Source organism: Rhinolophus ferrumequinum, chromosome 17, assembly GCF_004115265.2.
Source record: "Rhinolophus ferrumequinum isolate MPI-CBG mRhiFer1 chromosome 17, mRhiFer1_v1.p, whole genome shotgun sequence".
Lineage (NCBI taxonomy): Eukaryota > Metazoa > Chordata > Mammalia > Chiroptera > Rhinolophidae > Rhinolophus > Rhinolophus ferrumequinum.
Window position 1 is genome coordinate 52,248,125 of NC_046300.1, and position 17,644 is coordinate 52,265,768.

Sequence of the window (17,644 nt, forward strand, 5' to 3'; positions counted from 1 at the left end):
TTGCCCATCCAATATCTATCAGTCCCTTTTTCTTAGGACTCCAATTTTATTCTAGATAATAATATGCTGAGCTAAAAGACTACATTTCCTAGACTCCCTTGCAATTCAGAGTGGATAGAGACGTAGTTGTTAGGCAGGGATTTCAGGGAAGTCTCTTTAAAGGGTTACATCCAACTGGCATATGTCCTTTTTGCCCTACTTTCCATTATTCTACTTCTTGCCTAGAACACACAGGTGAACGCTGGAGCTCCAGCAGCCACCTTAGACCATAAGATGACTTTGAGGATGGAAACCACATGCTAAGGATAAGTAAAGCAGAAAGAATTTGGGATTCTGATGACTTTGGTAAGCCACCAAAGCCCTATTCTGCTTAGCTTCAGACTTTTTTTCTATATGAGAGAGAAAAACCCTATGTCTTTAGTTTGGGTTTTTGTTACCAGTAGTCCATCACAATTACTAACTGTTATTACACTAAAAGCTGAACTCTTGATTTTCTTCCCCACGAATTCGCTTTTTCTCCAGTCTTTCCTGTCTCAGTGAAATGGTTCGTTTGCTTCTCCTGTAATATGCCAAGTATGTTCCTGCCTCTGGGCCTTTGGACTTGCTATTCCCTCTAACTGAACCCTCCTTACCTAGAACTCCCTGTGGTTCACTCCTTCACATCTCTGCTCAAATGCCAACTTATCAGCAAGGTCTTCCCAGGTCTTTCTAAAACCGCATTCCTTCCCTCATTACATTTTCCTTTATCCTGAGTCTTTTTTCTTACTACTTACCAACTCCTGATATATTTTATTTGTTCATTTTCTGTATCCCCTTCCCACTAAAATGTAAAATCCATGAAAGCAAGGACTTTTTCTCACCACTGTTATCTTCAATACCTAAAACAGAACTTGCCAATAAATATTTGAAATATTTATTCATTGAAATAATTTGTTAAATAAGTAATTAATCTTCACTTTCTTATTATGGTTTCCAAATTTCCTTTCACTTAGATCAACAAGATGCTTGTAAGTTTTTTCCTTTGTAGCAGACAATATGCATTTTAAGATCAATTGTTTGAATGTCTGACCCTCCTCCTAGTAAAATTCATACTTTTTTGATCAAGCACTCCACTAATAAAACACTTTTAAGCACATATTGCCAATGTATGCATATTTACTAATAGATTATACTCATGTGGTACTTTTGTATGAATACATTTCTAAACCTTAAAAGAGGCTTCTAAAGATTTATTATTCAGATCAGTGAATTTTTGTCAAAGGCCAGAATATAACTTATACATTATTGAAAATATTACAAAAGTTTATCTTTGTGTTCCGGGTGCTTCATTTTTTAATGATCTTGCTAATCACGAAGGTTTAATACTATCTATAGGAGTTAAAATGTTTATGGCTAAAGTGACAGTCTTACTATGTCTTCAAGCAAAGAGATGTATCATCATATAATATGTCCAGAAGTAGGGTATTTCCAGAGTTCCTTAATTTAGAAGCTCAACCATTTCATTGAGGATCTAGTTTTTCCCATCTTTTTGCTCTCCCATTCTTAGTGCATTTTATTAGGTTGGTGCAAAAGTAATTGCAGTTTTTGCAATTACTATTTTATTTTTTAAGATTTTATTGGGGAAGGGGAACAGGACTTTATTGGGGAACAGTGTGTACTTCCAAGACTTTTTTCCAAGTCAAATTGTCGTCCTTTCAGTCTTAGTTGTGGAGGGCGCAGCTCAGCTCCAGGTCCAGTTGCCTTTGCTAGTTGCAGGGGGCTCAGCCCACCATCCCTTGTGGGAGTCAAACCGGCAACCATGTGGTTGAGAGGACGTGCTCCAATCAACTGAGCCATCCGGGAGCTCAGCGGCAGCTCAGCTCAAGGTGCCGTGTTCAATCTTAGTTGCAGGGGGCACTAAGAGGAATTGATCCCTTGCGGAACTCGAGGAATTGAACTGGCAACCTTGTGGTTGAGAGCCCACTGGCCCATGTGGGAATCAAACCGGCAGCCTTCGGAGTTAGGAGCATGGAGCTCTAACCGCCTGAGTCACCGAGACGGCCCTTTGCCATTATTTCTAACCTTTTAAACTGCAGTGACTTTTGCACCAACCTAATATTTCACGCTTGGGCTTGTCCCATCATGGTGACAAGCTATTGCAGGTGACATTACATCCTTAAGCAACAAGGTTGAGAGACAGAAAAGGCCCTTTCCCTACCATGTAACTCTTTTTATAGTAAAACTAACCAAATAACAAAAAACATTTCCTCAAAGCAGACTTTAACTAAGGACCCATTGGCAAGGAATGGGTCATGAATGGGTTCCTGTATAAACCAATTAATAGTAAGAGGCATGAGAACACTAATATTGATTTAGACCAACCAAGATCAATCCCTGTATACACAGCTACATAAAGGGTGATTTCCCAAACAAAATAATTCTGTCAGCAAGGATGGAGTGGGTAGAAAACGACTGTTGACAGGTAACCAACAGTATCCCCCATGCCACAATAAGCTGATATTGCAAGGTATGATATAACCTGGGGATAAGGTTTATTATTTAAACAGTTGATATAACTCCATATTTCAAATAGCCTTCTGAAATTTGTTTTTACCAACACCTTGTCAGACCTTATTAAGTAGCCATTGTTTTTGCCTCATGATATGGCTGACACAGAACTCAAGCTAGCTCGTGCTAGTTTATGCCATTCTCTTACTGTCCACTTATAATTGCATTGTGTCTTCAATTTTCAGTTCATTGTAAGAATCCCTCAGGGTACTATGCATACCATCTATGACACATGGCCATACAAACTGAATAAGTGTGTCAATGTTAGTCCATATAAAATATTTCATACAAAAATGAATATTCCAGTAATTCCTTCCCTTATTCTCTGAATTGTTTTGGCACCCCTGGTAAGTGTAAACCCTACTTTGGAGACTAGAGACCTACCCCACAAGTTAATGCCTTCCTGATTGTGTGACACATAATGGTTTATACTCACTTCCTGAGTTTCCCAAACCCAGACCCCAAACAATGCCATCAGCTTCTCTGACACAAGTTCGATATCCCCACTGCTTCACTATAAAATCTTTATTCCACTTGGTTATCTAGTTAATCTCCCTTATCTACTTGCAACTCCCAGTTTCTTTTTTGAAAAATTTTCCCAAACAAGTATGAATCTCTTATAATAGAATAGAAATTCTTGTGGCTATGAAAAAGATATCCAAAAGTTGTAGAAATGTATTTATAAGATTTCACAAAAGAAAAAAAACTATGGTTGGACAGGCTTTGTTTGTTTGGTTTTAGTTTTGGATTACTTAATGGAAGCAGTATTAAGACATGGTTTGCATAAAGCAAAATTGTTTCACACACTTTTTATTGTTGTATAAACACTAAAACATCCACTAGTTGAAAAATATATGCAATCCTCAAAAGGCCAGAATTAGTTTTCAACATGTAATTGATAAATAGGCAAAAGAAAATAAAACAAATTAGTATCAGAAATTTATTTCTAAAATAAATTATCCAGGGTCTATCTATAGTGCACATTCTATTGGGCATAAAACAATTAAACAGAAGGTACTGTGAGTTACTGTTCTCAATTCATAAATATGCAATGGTCTTATACAGCCAGTAACAATGTGCCTTAAGGTTAAATGTGGTGGTGGCTTTCGTTATTTGATGTTGGCACAACTGAAATTGCCACTCAGTTGGTCTTCCTGTCTCTTGTTTTAATGCCGCTCCAAATCACTCACCGCACAGTATTTTTTCCCCCTAAAATATAGATAAGCTAAATATATGTTAATTCCCATGCAACATCTTTGGTATAAAACCAAACTCCCAGGCACATTTACAAATTCCTTTATAACTTGTCACCCACTCACAGCTCCAACCTAACTCCTGCTGCCCTCATTGCCAGTCAGCTATACCAAACTATCTGCAGTTGCCCAGATGAGCCATGCCCCCCACCTCCACTGTTTTACCTTTGCACATACTATCCCCATGTGATGGTCAATTTTATGTGCCAACTTGACTATGGGCCACAGGGTGTCCATATATTTGGTCCAACATTATTCTGGGTCTTTCTATGAGGTGTGTTTTTGGATGAGCTTAATATTTAAATTAACAGACTGAGTAAAGCAGATTGTCCTCCCTAATGTGAGTGGGCCTCACCCAATGAGTTGAAGGCTTGAAAAGAACAAAAAGCCTGTCCCTCCCCTGAGTAAGGGGGAATTCCTTCTGTCTGACCAGGATACCAGTTTTTTCCTGTCTTTGAACTTGAACTGAAATATCAACTCTTCCTGGTCTCAAGCCTGCTGGCCTTCAAACTGGAACTACACCATCAGATCTCCTGGGTCTCCAGCTAGCAAACTTGTCTGCCTCCATAATCATGTGAGCCAATTCCTTAACACACACACACACACACACACACACACACACAACCTTTACATACATACATAGATATATGTTTGTGTGTGTGTGTATATATATATACACACACACACACACACACACACACACATAATGCATTGGTTCCTAAATATATCCCTTCTATATGCAGTTAATTCATTTTCATACTCCAGAGACTCACTGTCTTAAGTATACCTTTTGCACACCAAGATTATGGCCCTTTTATATAACTGACTACTCACTTGCTGATTGCCTTTTCTGTCTTCCAATCTAAAGTGTAAGCTCCTTGTGGGGATTATGTAGTTTTATCAGTCCCTGGTGCCAAACACTATGTATATTAATGAAGCTTGAGTAAAATTTCAGTAAAATTCCAAAAGATTTAGTTGCCCTCCTCCCCCCAAATTACAAACCTGAAACCAGTCAATGGTACAGCAGTTGATGAGGGATGGGAACTGTCTCAAGCGATTTCGAAAGGCATCTCCAATTGGGCTAAAGGCCACTACAACATGAAGATTATCTTTGCAGCGATTCACAAAGAAAGCAAACAGAGCTAAGGGACTGAGTTCAGCGTGTTTACTGCCAGCCTGAGCTACAGGGCGAACACCCTAGAGAATATCAGAAAATAAAAACCTGGTAAATAAAAATAGACAAGCTGATAATGAGATTAATAGATATTGTAATATTAAGAATTTTTATTACTCCCCTTGTAAATATCTTTAAATTTTTGGTTTTATATCAATCGAATGGCTTTGATACAGTTTGTACTTAGAAGACCTCTTCCAACTCCATCATCTTATAATTTAAAAACAGGTATCTGCCAAGAATTTAACTTGTAAAGATACTCATAAAAAGTTCACCATGATACACTCAACATTGTTGACTAAACAACTAAAGCATCCAATTAAAAACAGTATAAAAAAATTATAAAGCATCCAATTAAAAACATTATAAAACATCCATATATTTTAATTTTACTCAACTGTTAAAGATAATGAGGTGTGTCAATGTATGTGCTATGGAAAGATAAGCAGGACAAAATAAATGGAAAAAAAACCAAAAACAAATTGTGCAACAGGATGTATAATATGATCCTCTGTTAGACGAAAAATATGTAGGTGCGTATGTGTGAGTACACACAAACCCTTTTATGGAAGCAATCACAAAGAACTATTAGTAATGGTTACTTTTGGTGAGATGAAATTAAAGGCCAGTATGAGAGGGAGGCTTTCATTTTTTATTCTGGACATTTTTCTTGGCTTATATTGTTCTTTTTTTCTTTACCTACATCAGAGGGTTGTTGAGCAATCAAATGAGTTATGATATGTGAAGACTTAGAATAGTTCTTGCCACATAAGTAAGTGCCTGTTAGCTTTTATTTTTACCTTTGTCCTTGTTCAGGGCACAAAAGTTTTCATAGTCAAGTATCTTATAAATAGATTTAAAATTTTCTTGATATAGGTAGAGAGTGGTCACAATGATCATATAATTCCCATTGTTATTACAATAAATTATATCTAGAAGAATTCTCTCCTATAGATATGCTCTGCTTTATGTGATAGCTATTAATATATTCATGGAAAACTGTAAATGGACTCTATATATGTATTCTGACAGTAATTCTCAAATTATGACTATTATGATTGGTGTCAGTTTATAAAATTATGTTCAGGTGGTCACCTGAACTAAATATGAGTTAATAGTGTACATTCAAATAGAGAAAGAATACATGGTTGCAACTGTAGAACAAGAGTTCAAGAAAGGGTCAAGATGGCAATATAAATATAGGGCTTATTTATGTAAAAATAATAGGCAATGCTTGTAGAGTGGATAAGCTGTCCGTGAAAGTAATACCCCCCCAACACACACACACACACACACACACACACACACTTTTGGAGCAGGACTGATTCTGCAGAGCAAGAAAAAGTTGTTACTGAAGGAATAATTAGGGAGACAGGAAACAAACTGGGTGAAACTTTACAGCAGTCAAGAGATAGCAGAGTTTAAAAGAAGGAATGATGAATTGTGTCAAATATGAATGAGAATTTTAAAAAGGAACTGAGAAATATCACTAAATGTGGTAAATAAGAAGTCACTGCTAAACTGAAAAAGACGTTGCAATAACTTAATTCTGCATGTAGTGCAAATGGAACAGTGGAAAAAGTCGTCTGAAAATGTAGGCCAGAGGCTGGAACTCTGATGAAGTCAGACAGATGTGCTGAGTCTATGGGACGTGCCCTCCTGGCAGTGCCAGAGCCACGCTATAAGAGAGAGCTCAGTTATCAGGAGTGAGGTTTAAAGTAAAATCTTTATCACAGGGATGAAATAAGCAAAGTCCAAGACGTGATCTTCACAGTGGGATGCACAGGACGGTGTACAGTGTGGACAGAAAATAACAGAACTTTCCATATTACCTTTTATATTTAAAGACATCAGTATATAGCAAGTAGAAACAGGGATGCATTTCAGTACCGTTGAGTTCTGACCATGGCTATTTCCTCGGGGATAAACTGATATGGTGTTCCTAGGCTTGGGTGGAACGTTAAGAAAAGAAGTTCTTAAGGCCACTGTTGGATCATAGCATAAAATCGTAGTGAAGCAGTGGAAAAGTTTTGTAGCAAAGTGATGAGAAGAAAAGATAAACAATAGCTAAAGTGAGCAGGAAAGCCTAGCAAAGCTTAGGAAATCCCACTCCCCAAAAGGTGACTATTCCTGGAATGGGATTATGGGGGATGAGTTTGTCCTATGAATTAGGAGAATCACCATTTTTCAGCAACCTTGGCTACATCCTTGACATTACCCAGACAAAAGCAGAGAACCTGGGATCTTTTTTTCCCCTCCATCCCCACACCAGGCTGCGAACTGGTAATATACCATTTACTGCGGGCTTTTTAAGTGCCTGACACTCCATACGGGCTTTTTTTCCATTTGATCCTCAGACCTCACAACAACCCTACATAGGAGGAACTATTATGTGTATATAATAGTTCCATTCTGTACAAGAGAAAAGCAGGGTGCTTAAACTACTAAGGTCAATCCATTCTACTCCCAGAGGCTAGAATGAAGCATCTAGGTGTGAGTGATATATTCTGTGGGTAAAAGTAGTTGTGGTAATGCGAAAGGGGAAAAATTACTAGTAGAGATCTTGTGTGGGAAGATGTTAGAAATGGGGGTCAAAGGACAGTACATCTGAAGTAGTGGGTGCTTAAAAATTGTGGGTTTTGTCAATTAAATCACAAAGCATGACACTCGGATATGTCAGAATTGTTAAGTAGTTTTTAAGGCTTTTGAAAAACTAGTCAAGTAGTGCTTTAAAGCTATGTTTTTTCAGATCACTGTAAGCCTGACTAATTTAAAATCCATAATCACTCATAAAACATGCTAAATAAGATCAAACTGATGAAACGAAGCCATTGTCATAAGATAAAAAATTATAAAATAAAAACTTTGTCTCATAATTATAGTAGAGACAATTTAAAATTCATCAAAAAATGTATTAAAATAATATATTTTAAATTTTTAATTACCAAAACCCTCTGCACAAGCTCTGTTTATCCTGAAGAGCAGAGAAAAAGTTTAAGATAGGAAAATTTCTGAGCTGGGAGAGGCACTCCCTAAAAAGCATTTACCTCCATCACTTCTTGTTTTTCATCTGCTGTAAAAATGTTAGGTACTTCTCCAGTATTGAGCACACTGTCAATATCATCTAGAAAAGCTTCCTCTTTAATCTGAGCGTCCGTGATTAAAAAGATTGTCTTCTGGCCCTTCATGCCAACATTCCTTAGTAGAACCTTAAAGTAAAAATGTATTTATAAGCAGAATGTGGTAGACATTTGTTGTTTTCGCTTTCCCTCCCTTTCCCCTTCTTTTGATAACAACGTCTCAATTTTAGAGTAGTACCGCTCCCCGTTTCTGGTGGGGCTGTCAATCAGGGCCTCCATTTTGCCCATCTCCTGGGAAGAAGACCCTGACTGGTCAGTTTCCCAAGCCCCTAGACATAGTCATTGATTCAGAGGAGGGCATATGATTTAAGTGGGCCCAATCGCAGTTTTCTGGGACTAAGAGGGACTTGAAAAGAGAAAGAATCTTTGTTGTTCTAAGGTGGAGGATATAAAGGCCAGTAATTTAGAACTACTAGTGGCCAACTGGGCTGCCGTATGCAATGCGTCTGCTGGAAAAGGAGGAGAAGGAGGAGAGCAGATCCAGGAGATAGAAAGAATAATTACTGAGGACTTAATTTGAGCCCTTAATCTCAGCCACGTCAAAAGTCTCTCTACCTCTGGACTCTTCAGTCATGTAAGACAATAACTCTGTGTTTTGTTTAATCTAGTTTGAGCTTTTGTTTTGTTTTGTTTTGTTTTGAGTTTGTCAGTTGCAACCAAAGATTCCCAACTAATACAAAGATATGGGCTCAGTGGTATGCTAGAGCTGACTGACTCAGGGTGGTAGAACTGGTTGTTAAAATTTCACGGAGCTTGTGAGCAGATTGTTCAACACAGCCAGCATTAAAAATTAAATTATATAAACTAATTATTAAATTATATTAAAAACAAAGGTAACAAATATATAAACTTCATCACTCTTATTTTTTATATTTACTATTATCTATGCTGTGGAGGTTATCTAAATTAATTGTATTTATACAGTAAAATACCATGTAATGGTGTTCAAGCACATAACTATTTACAACTCTGTTTTCACTGACATCACATTGATAGCTTCAAATTATTCATGGTGGGAGTTTTTATACCACGGAAATTGGCAAATGCTACAAATGAGAGGTTCCCCTCAACCTCCTGGAGAGTTCGTTGTTAAACATTTGCCAGCATATTTCAAGTGAAAATAGCATCACCACTTCTGCAAATGATTTTTAAAAATAAACTTCTGTCTTTATTTCAAAATCATATATTTTAAATAAATTATATCATTTACACAACTGCTCAAGGGAATCAAAGTATGACACTATAAATAATCAACAAAACACAAAGGAAAACATTAAGAGAGGAAATGAAGGACAAAAAGGCTATAAAACATATAAAAATCAAGTAACAAAATGCCAATTAATATGTCCTTCCCTATCAGCAATTACTTTAAAGGTAAATGAATTAACCGTCCCAAAAGACATAGATTGGCTGAATGAATAAAAATAGGATCCAATGATACGAGACTTACTTAAGACCTAAGGACACACATAGGCTGAAAGTGAGAGAATGGGAAAGATGTTCCATGCAAACGGCAACCAAAAAAGAGCAGGGTGGCTGTACTATATCAGACAAAATGGACTATAAGTCAAAAACTCTTATAAGGGACAAGAAACATTATATAATGATAAAAGAGTCAATTCATCAGGAAGAAGTAACAATGATAAATATTTATTCACCAAACAGCAGAGCTCCTAAATATATGAAACAAACATTGACAGAATTGATGGTAGAAATAGGTATGCAATAGTAGGAGATTTCAATACCCTGACTTTCAATAATGGATACAACAGCCAGACAGAAGATCAATAAGGAAATAGAGGATTTGAATAACACTATACACCAACTAGACCTAATAGAAATACACATGAAACTTCACCAAAGTACAGCAGAACACATATTCTTCTTAAGTGCATATAGAATATTCTCTAAGGTAGATCACATGTTAGGTCACAAAAAAAGTCTTAACAAATTTAAGAAGATTTAAATCATATCGAGCATCTTGTCTGATTACAATGGAATGAAACTAGAAATAATAGCAGAAGAAAAATTGAAAAGTCCACAAATACATGGCAATTTAACAATAAACTCTTAAATAACAAGTAGGTCAAAGGAGAAATCATAAGTGATATTAGAAAATTTCTTGAAACAAATGAAAATGAAAACCCAACATATCAACATTTATGGGGATGCAGCTAAAGCACTGCTAAGAGGGAAGTTTATAGTTGTAAATACTTTTATTTAAAAGGATCTCAAATGCTATCTTTTCTTTATGTTCACTTTTAGGATGTAGAAATTTGTATGGGAGGGTCAGTGAAAGTGAAAGTGAAAAATGTTCAGCTCCTTTGCTTTTTTTCACTTTGGGCCATCTCTCTTCTGGGGCCTGAGTTGTACACACATGAGGATGAAAGCCCTAAGTATGCCCTCCCCTATTCTATTGGTTACAGAAATGCAGCTCCAAAGAAGCTAAGCTCAACTTCAGTTTCCTCATCAGTAAAATACAGAGACAACCATACTTAATGTATTGAATTGTTCTACTTATAGAATGAGATCATGTATGTAAAGCACTTAGCAAGAGCTATACAAAGTGCCTCTCTCTTCTTTTCACAGGTAAAAGAATGCCATTTGCGACAACATGGATGGATCTTGAGATTATTATGCTAAGCGAAATAAGTCACACAGAAAAAGTCGAGAACCATATGATTTCACTGACATGTGGGATATATAACTGAAAGCAACAAAAGAACAAGACAAACAAATAAAGAAACAAAAACTCACAGACACAGACAATAGTTTACTGGTTACCAGAGGGTAAGGAGAGAGAAGTTGGTAGATGAGGGTAAACGAGGACAAATAAGGAGAACTGACTCTGGGTCGTGAACACACGATGGGATTTATAGATGATGTAATACAGGACTGTACACCTGAAATCTATGTAATTTTACTAACAATTGTCACCCCAATAAATTTAAAACAAAACAACAACAAAAAAACTTCATAGACACAAACAATTGTTTAGTGGTTACCAGAGGGTAAGAGGGGTGGGGGGTGGTGGCAGATGAGAGTAAACAGGGTCAAATATATAGTGATGGGAAGGAGAACTGACTCTGGGTGGTGAACACAATGTGATATATAGATGATGTATTATAGAACTGTACACCTGAAACATATGTAACTTTACTAACCACTGTCACCCCAATAAACTTTAAAAAATAAAAAAGAAAATGAAATAAAAAAGAATGCACTGATATTATTTTTGACACTATATTTCTTAATAATTTTACCTTTAGATCCTCTCTCCACTCATTCATACCATAGTTCTTAGAAATTTCTGGTTGGAAAATCTGCATTTTTGCCATGGATGTAGCCAGACGAGTTAAAGATTGACGACCACTTCCGCCAAGTCCAACAAGCAAAGCATTTCCACCAGACTGCTTTAGAATTCGACATATTCGTGATAAATGTTCCAATACATACCTACAAAATATCAACATTACAATACTTGGAAATATGTATATTTATATGTAACTATTTTTTTTTAATTTTCTAGAAGGATAGACTTTGCAGTCCCATATGTCACTATCACAACTTTAAAGAAATAATCATCAAAATGTGTGATTTTTCAAAAGCAGTTACAATGGAATCTTTTGATGCAAAAGAAAACTATTTAAAGTACAAATTCAGGAAATGTAACACACAAATTACAGAAATAAAATGAAATTATAACTTCTTATATTGGAAGTATATAATTACTTTTATTGAAAACATTTCTTCAATTTTTTAATATAAAGATTTCTATGTGAGAAACAGGAAACGGTTATTCACAAAATAACAAATTGAGAGAAGACAGCCTCATTAGTGAGTAGGGGAATTAAAGTTAGAGCATGATGAATACCATTCCACTCTCTTTAGACCGCAAAATTTACCAAGTTTGGCAATCCTAATCCTAAGGGTAAGGAACAATGGAACCTCTTAAAAACAATAATTTTTAAAGATACTTTGGCAAAGCTTAGTAAAGTAGAAGATGCTTACATACCAGGATACAATAATTCTACTTCTAGGAATATAGCCTAGAGAAATTCTTATACATGTACCCAAGGAGAATGTTCAAACCTTTTTTACTACTGCAAAAACTAAAAGACACCTAAAAATCTATCTCAGAAGAATGACTACGTTGTTTTATACAGTGGAATGCAATGTAGTAGTAAAAATTCATTTTTTTCTAAATCTCACAAACAATATAAAATAAACCAACTTGCAGAAGAAGACACCTAGTACAATACCACTTATATGAGTTTTAAACATACAAAATAAGACAGTGCATATATATTTAGGGACACACATGTGTAGTAAAAGTCCAAATAAACACTTGAGTTTCCTTTGACTCCTGCAGGGTATGATGGGGATGCAGTGAGGGAAAGTGGGCTACACAAGGGACTTCAAATAAATTGCTAACCTTTTATGTCTTAAGCTCTGTTACGGGTACAAGGTTATTCACCAAATTTTTCCTTATACCTTTTTGTAAATTCAAAATATTTCACACTAAATTTTTACAAACAGCAATTTCAACCATTAACACCAAATGTAGGTACCTAAAAATGACAAGATTCAATCTTGTTTTGTGAGTTTGATTATACTCATCTAAGCATTGGTCCACAACGTCACTAAAATGATGAATATTTGTAATTTCAATATAAACTCTCTCATCTCCTTCAAGGTCAGGATTCATATAGTCACCAAACATTAGATTTCTTAAGTCCGCTTCAGTTACCTATAGAACAAAAATCAATAAATCATAAAACTGAAAAATTTTTTCTAAAATAAAATTTTTAAACTGTTGTACAAGATTTTGTTTTGTCCATGCTGTAGATGATTATCAATTAGATAATTCTTTTAAACATTAGGGTAGGAAATAATGTAGTTATAAAATTAATACCTGAAATTATATCCTTAGGAAATAAAAAGAACAGAGCCTTTTTCTATTTAAAAAAATTTCCCCCTTACTCCCTTGGAGAAGTCATTCTGAGTGACTTCCATTTATTGAGTAGTTACTAAGGAATGGTCACCATATTTACAACTTTACATCTATTATATCACTTAGTCCCTTTCATATTAAGTTTTATTCTTTAAATAACTTCTATGTCATAAACATAATGTTTCTGAAGACAAATCTTCTCAAAATAAATACCTACCTATGAGGAAAGTTAAAGGAATATGACCATGAGGAAGCAGTATTTTTTAAATGCAAGTTGATTATAACCATGCTATTGTACTGTTTTAACTTAATATATTTTTAATCACTAACTATACTCACTGGTGCATTCTCTTTCCTCAAATGTGAAAAGATACTATCAAATGATTCTTTAAAATGGTCCTTTGTAACAAGTTTGGTTAAACTGAACAGCCAGGATCTATCCTCATCATTAGTGAGGCGATCATAAAACACTCGAAGAACCTCATGCACAAACAGCCGGGTCATAGTGTACTTGCTCTCCACAGCATCTCTTTCAATGAGTAAGCAGCCCTGGATGACACGTGAAAAATCCCGCAAGTTGAAAGTGTAGTGAGATTTTGCGGGAGTGGGCAAAAGATTTTCCATGGATTGTTTATATATCTGAATATGAAAAAAAAAGCAGAAATAAAACGCTTATAATCAGCAAAGCCATGTAACAAATTGTATGTTATATATAATAATTTATCTTATCAGATTCATCGGCTTGGAAAATTGTATAGTGCTTTTAAGCCTAGTGTGACACAGTGTTTTTATTTTGGCTTATTGCCCTCAACCAGGTATTATGAAGTTGAGAGAACTTGCTATTATCTAATTCCATCCAAGCCCAAGAAGTGACAATGCTTTTATTTCCCAGTTATTATGGTTGTCCCATTTAAAGGTGAATGGCTTGGGAGTAAGTAAACATTTTAATAGAAAGTGAATCCAGATAACTCATTCAGAAGCATTCCAGATGAAGAAACAACTTCCTTTAGATTACCACTGACTTCAAAACAAAGCAACGTGTTCTATCCTTTTCCTTCTCTTATTTTCTCTCTCCCCCTTCTTTCCTCTAACTTAACTGGCTATAATATGGAAACGGAGTATATTTTTACTACATGCTGAATTCACCAAAAGTTTAATATTTTTTTTAAGAAGATAAATCTTTTACAATATAGCCTAAAAAAACTGAATAAAATTATTTTTTATTTGTATGTGTTCTATGATTCATCCCCCTCCCTTAATTTCCTCCATACACTGTGGATCTATAATGCTTCAAAGACCAAGGGCGGGGGGATCCTTTCTGTATCCCTGTCTGCCTGACCAACTACTCACTCTTTCCCGGAGATGAGTGAAATACAAACATCATATTTTATAAACAGAAGCACTTTTCTGTATCAGAATAAGTACAGTATTCCTTTGCTCATAGATTCTTTATTTTATCAGCACAAATTTTCCACCGGAACAAGAGGAGACGAATTTTAGAAAGATACAATGCTCTTGGAAACTAATGGAATGATTCTAGGGAGCTTTTTGCTTCTGTTGCAGTGATCCCAAAATGAACCCTTTATCAAGGCTCCCAAAAGCTTAGTTCAATGAGATTATCACTGACTTACCTTAAATATATTGTTTTTCCTTTTACCATTAGTGATGAGGCTGGCTCTGGCCTCTGAGCAGAGGCAGATAAGACATACTGAATGTTGAGTAAGTTAAGAGCTGCTCTTTAGCCTGCTACTGCTACTCCTAAATTATGTGATCTGGCGAAAAATAATATATTCCTAAACTGCTTAAGTTTCTTTTATTTTTAAGATAAACGCTGAAGAAAGGGAGGGAAGAGAAAGAAGAGAGAAAATAAATGCCACAGCAGGAATCTGACAATTAGGAAAACATTTACAATGTGGCACATACTGGTTCTGGATGATTTCCTTGTGACAACCTTGTGAAATAGATATTATCTCCCATTGTGGTGATTAAAAACATGAGTTCCTGGGAGATCAAATTACTTGCTCAAAGCCATATAGCTAGCTAGGAAATAGTCAAGGCTCAAACCCAGTTAGATTACCTAATTTCAAATCCTATAATCTTCCAGTTCTCAAGCCTTCTTGAACAGCTTCTCTGACACTAAAGACTAAAGTAGTTGTCTAAGTGGAAAAAAGATAAAAAAAAAGTAAGGACCAAATGAGGGATATACTATATGCTAAAACATTTTGTACTGCATTATTTGCTCACCTCCATAGTCCCACTGACAATTTGGTTCCCAATTAAAAAGTACTCTGGAGGAAATTCACGAGTCCTAAGGTAGAATGCTACAATTGATGAGAAGATTCGGACCATTGTTTCATCACTAAAAGTATTAATAGTGCAGGTGTTGAAATGTCGAATAAAACGGGGAGTAACTGGATTTCTTCCACCACCTGGAGGGCCCATGGCAGCAATCAGCTCTACGTCAACCAATGTGATTTTACTTGTATCCTTAAGGTCATACCTTGAAAGCACATAAAAATTCAAAACGATCAGTGATAAAGCCAGTAAGATGGAATGAAATGTAGATCTTCCTAGAAACTTAATCTGATTTTAGCTTCTCTGAAAGGAAGAACTTTCAATAATGCTTAGAGTAGGAGAGACCTTTTTTTTCCGCAGCATTCTATTTCTCCTTTCAGTGACACTGATTCTGTTGCCAGATTCTGTGTATCTAGAATGTCTCTTCCCCTTGTCCTTCCCTTTCTTTCCTCCTACTCTTTTTTCCAATTTGACTGTCTGCTCTTCCTCTTCTTACTCCAAATCCAGAGCATGGATGAGAGATCAATCATGTTTGTAGCTGGTTGTAGTCATATGTCCTATTTTGCCTGGGACAATTCTGGTTTGTGCTTGTCCTATAGTAATTAATAACGCTCCCCTTTACTCTCAGAATTGTTCCAGTTTGAACAATAAATTATATAGTCATCCTACTTACAGCAAAGTCCTGATTTCTTTTTCTCATTTCAAATCTTATCTTCAGAGCACATAAGGGTATCTGAATAGTAACTACACACTTTTTTATATAAAAAGGAACCCATTAAGAATAACAAAGCTCCAAAGGAGTTTTAATCAGAAAGGGGTATCTAAATAGCTCCATTGCGTTGGAATCACTCCATTGAAAAGGTTCCTATTTCCAATAGGCCATTAAGTCCTTTAATATTGAAGTTCTTGCAAAAAGCAGGGAAGGGTAGTGGGAGAAATCTATATAGCCAGTAGTGACAGTAGGGGCACACTAGAAAATATAAAAACATGATTTGTTTTTTGGCAACAACCATAATAGCTGTCATTAGGGGACTGGGTAAGTAAATTATGGAAAGATCCGCACAACTAAACGGTATTAAAAGGCAATAAAATGAATGAGACAAATAACATGGATAGGTGTTCAAGATAAACACTTAAGTGCAAACAAGTTGAAAAACATTATGTGTAACATGAGTGTATTTTTAAAAAAATACATGTACAAAGAAAAAGAACTTGGAGGAATAGGGAATACACTATTAACAGCGATTATTTCCTGAAGGCAGGATTCCAAGGGTCTGCAGTAATAACAAATATGTATTTCCAAAATATGAATTAGCTTCAAAATTAGTCTACCCTTGACTTGAGATAAAAATAATACCGTGTTTCCCCGAAAATAAGACCTAGCCAGACCATCAGCTCTAATGCGTCTTTTGGAGCAAAAATTAATATAAGACCCAGTATTATATTATATTATATTATATTATATTATATTATATTATATCCGGTCTTATAGTAAAATAACACCAGGTCTTATATAATATTAATTTTTGTTCCAAAAGACGCATTAGAGCTGATGGTACAGCTAGGTCTTATTTATGGGGAAACACGGTAGTATGTTGAAGACCAGGAAAGTATATTTAAGAAAAGGAAATGAAGAATTATTAATCCTAACTAAAAGCTACAATGTCTTACGTGTTGGGAACTAACCATATTATCATAAAATGGGGGTGAAGGGAGGGCAGAGTTATCTATGAAACTTCTGTTAAAACCACCAAGTCATCTCAAAGATATGGTAGTCCCAAACAGTCACAGAAAATACAGAGAATGGTAGAAACACATGGTGCTAATTATGGTAACTTAAGTTGGAGAATACCCATAAATTCACAGCCCTCGGAGAATGGTACTTTGAAAGATATAATCTGTAAATTCTTTTCTTTTTTTCTTTTTTTTAAATTTATTGGGGTGACAATTGTTAGTAAAATTACATAGATTTCAGGTGTACAATTCTGTATTACATCATCTATAAATCCCATTGTGTGTTCACCACCCAGAGTCAGTTCTCCTTCCATCACCATATATTTGATCCCTCTTACCCTCATCTCCCACCCCCACCCCCTTACCCTCTGATTATTTTCAATAATTGAAAATAATAGCTTAAAAGGAAAGAATTTACTACATTGTTGAATATACATATCTCCAATACTGGGTTATTAATCCTAGTTATCTAACTCACATATTCAGAGGAAAGAATGGTATAAAAATGGTATAGAAAAGTCTTCCCAAAATTTCTGTATAGAAAAAT

General features: G+C 35.5%; 1 protein-coding gene across 1 annotated transcript in view; it reads right to left on the reverse strand.

The window, feature by feature from the left end:
- The window catches only part of DNAH12 (dynein axonemal heavy chain 12), a 190,131-nt gene that overhangs the window by 64,700 nt on the left and 107,787 nt on the right, over positions 1-17,644 (reverse strand). Inside the window, exons 40-45 of the mRNA XM_033131749.1 lie at positions 15,313-15,568; positions 13,408-13,707; positions 12,686-12,864; positions 11,378-11,570; positions 8,022-8,183; positions 4,803-4,997 (exon numbers count right to left, since the gene is read on the reverse strand). Coding sequence (XP_032987640.1) covers positions 4,803-4,997; positions 8,022-8,183; positions 11,378-11,570; positions 12,686-12,864; positions 13,408-13,707; positions 15,313-15,568 — 1,285 coding nt within the window. The remainder of the gene's footprint in view (positions 1-4,802; positions 4,998-8,021; positions 8,184-11,377; positions 11,571-12,685; positions 12,865-13,407; positions 13,708-15,312; positions 15,569-17,644) is intronic.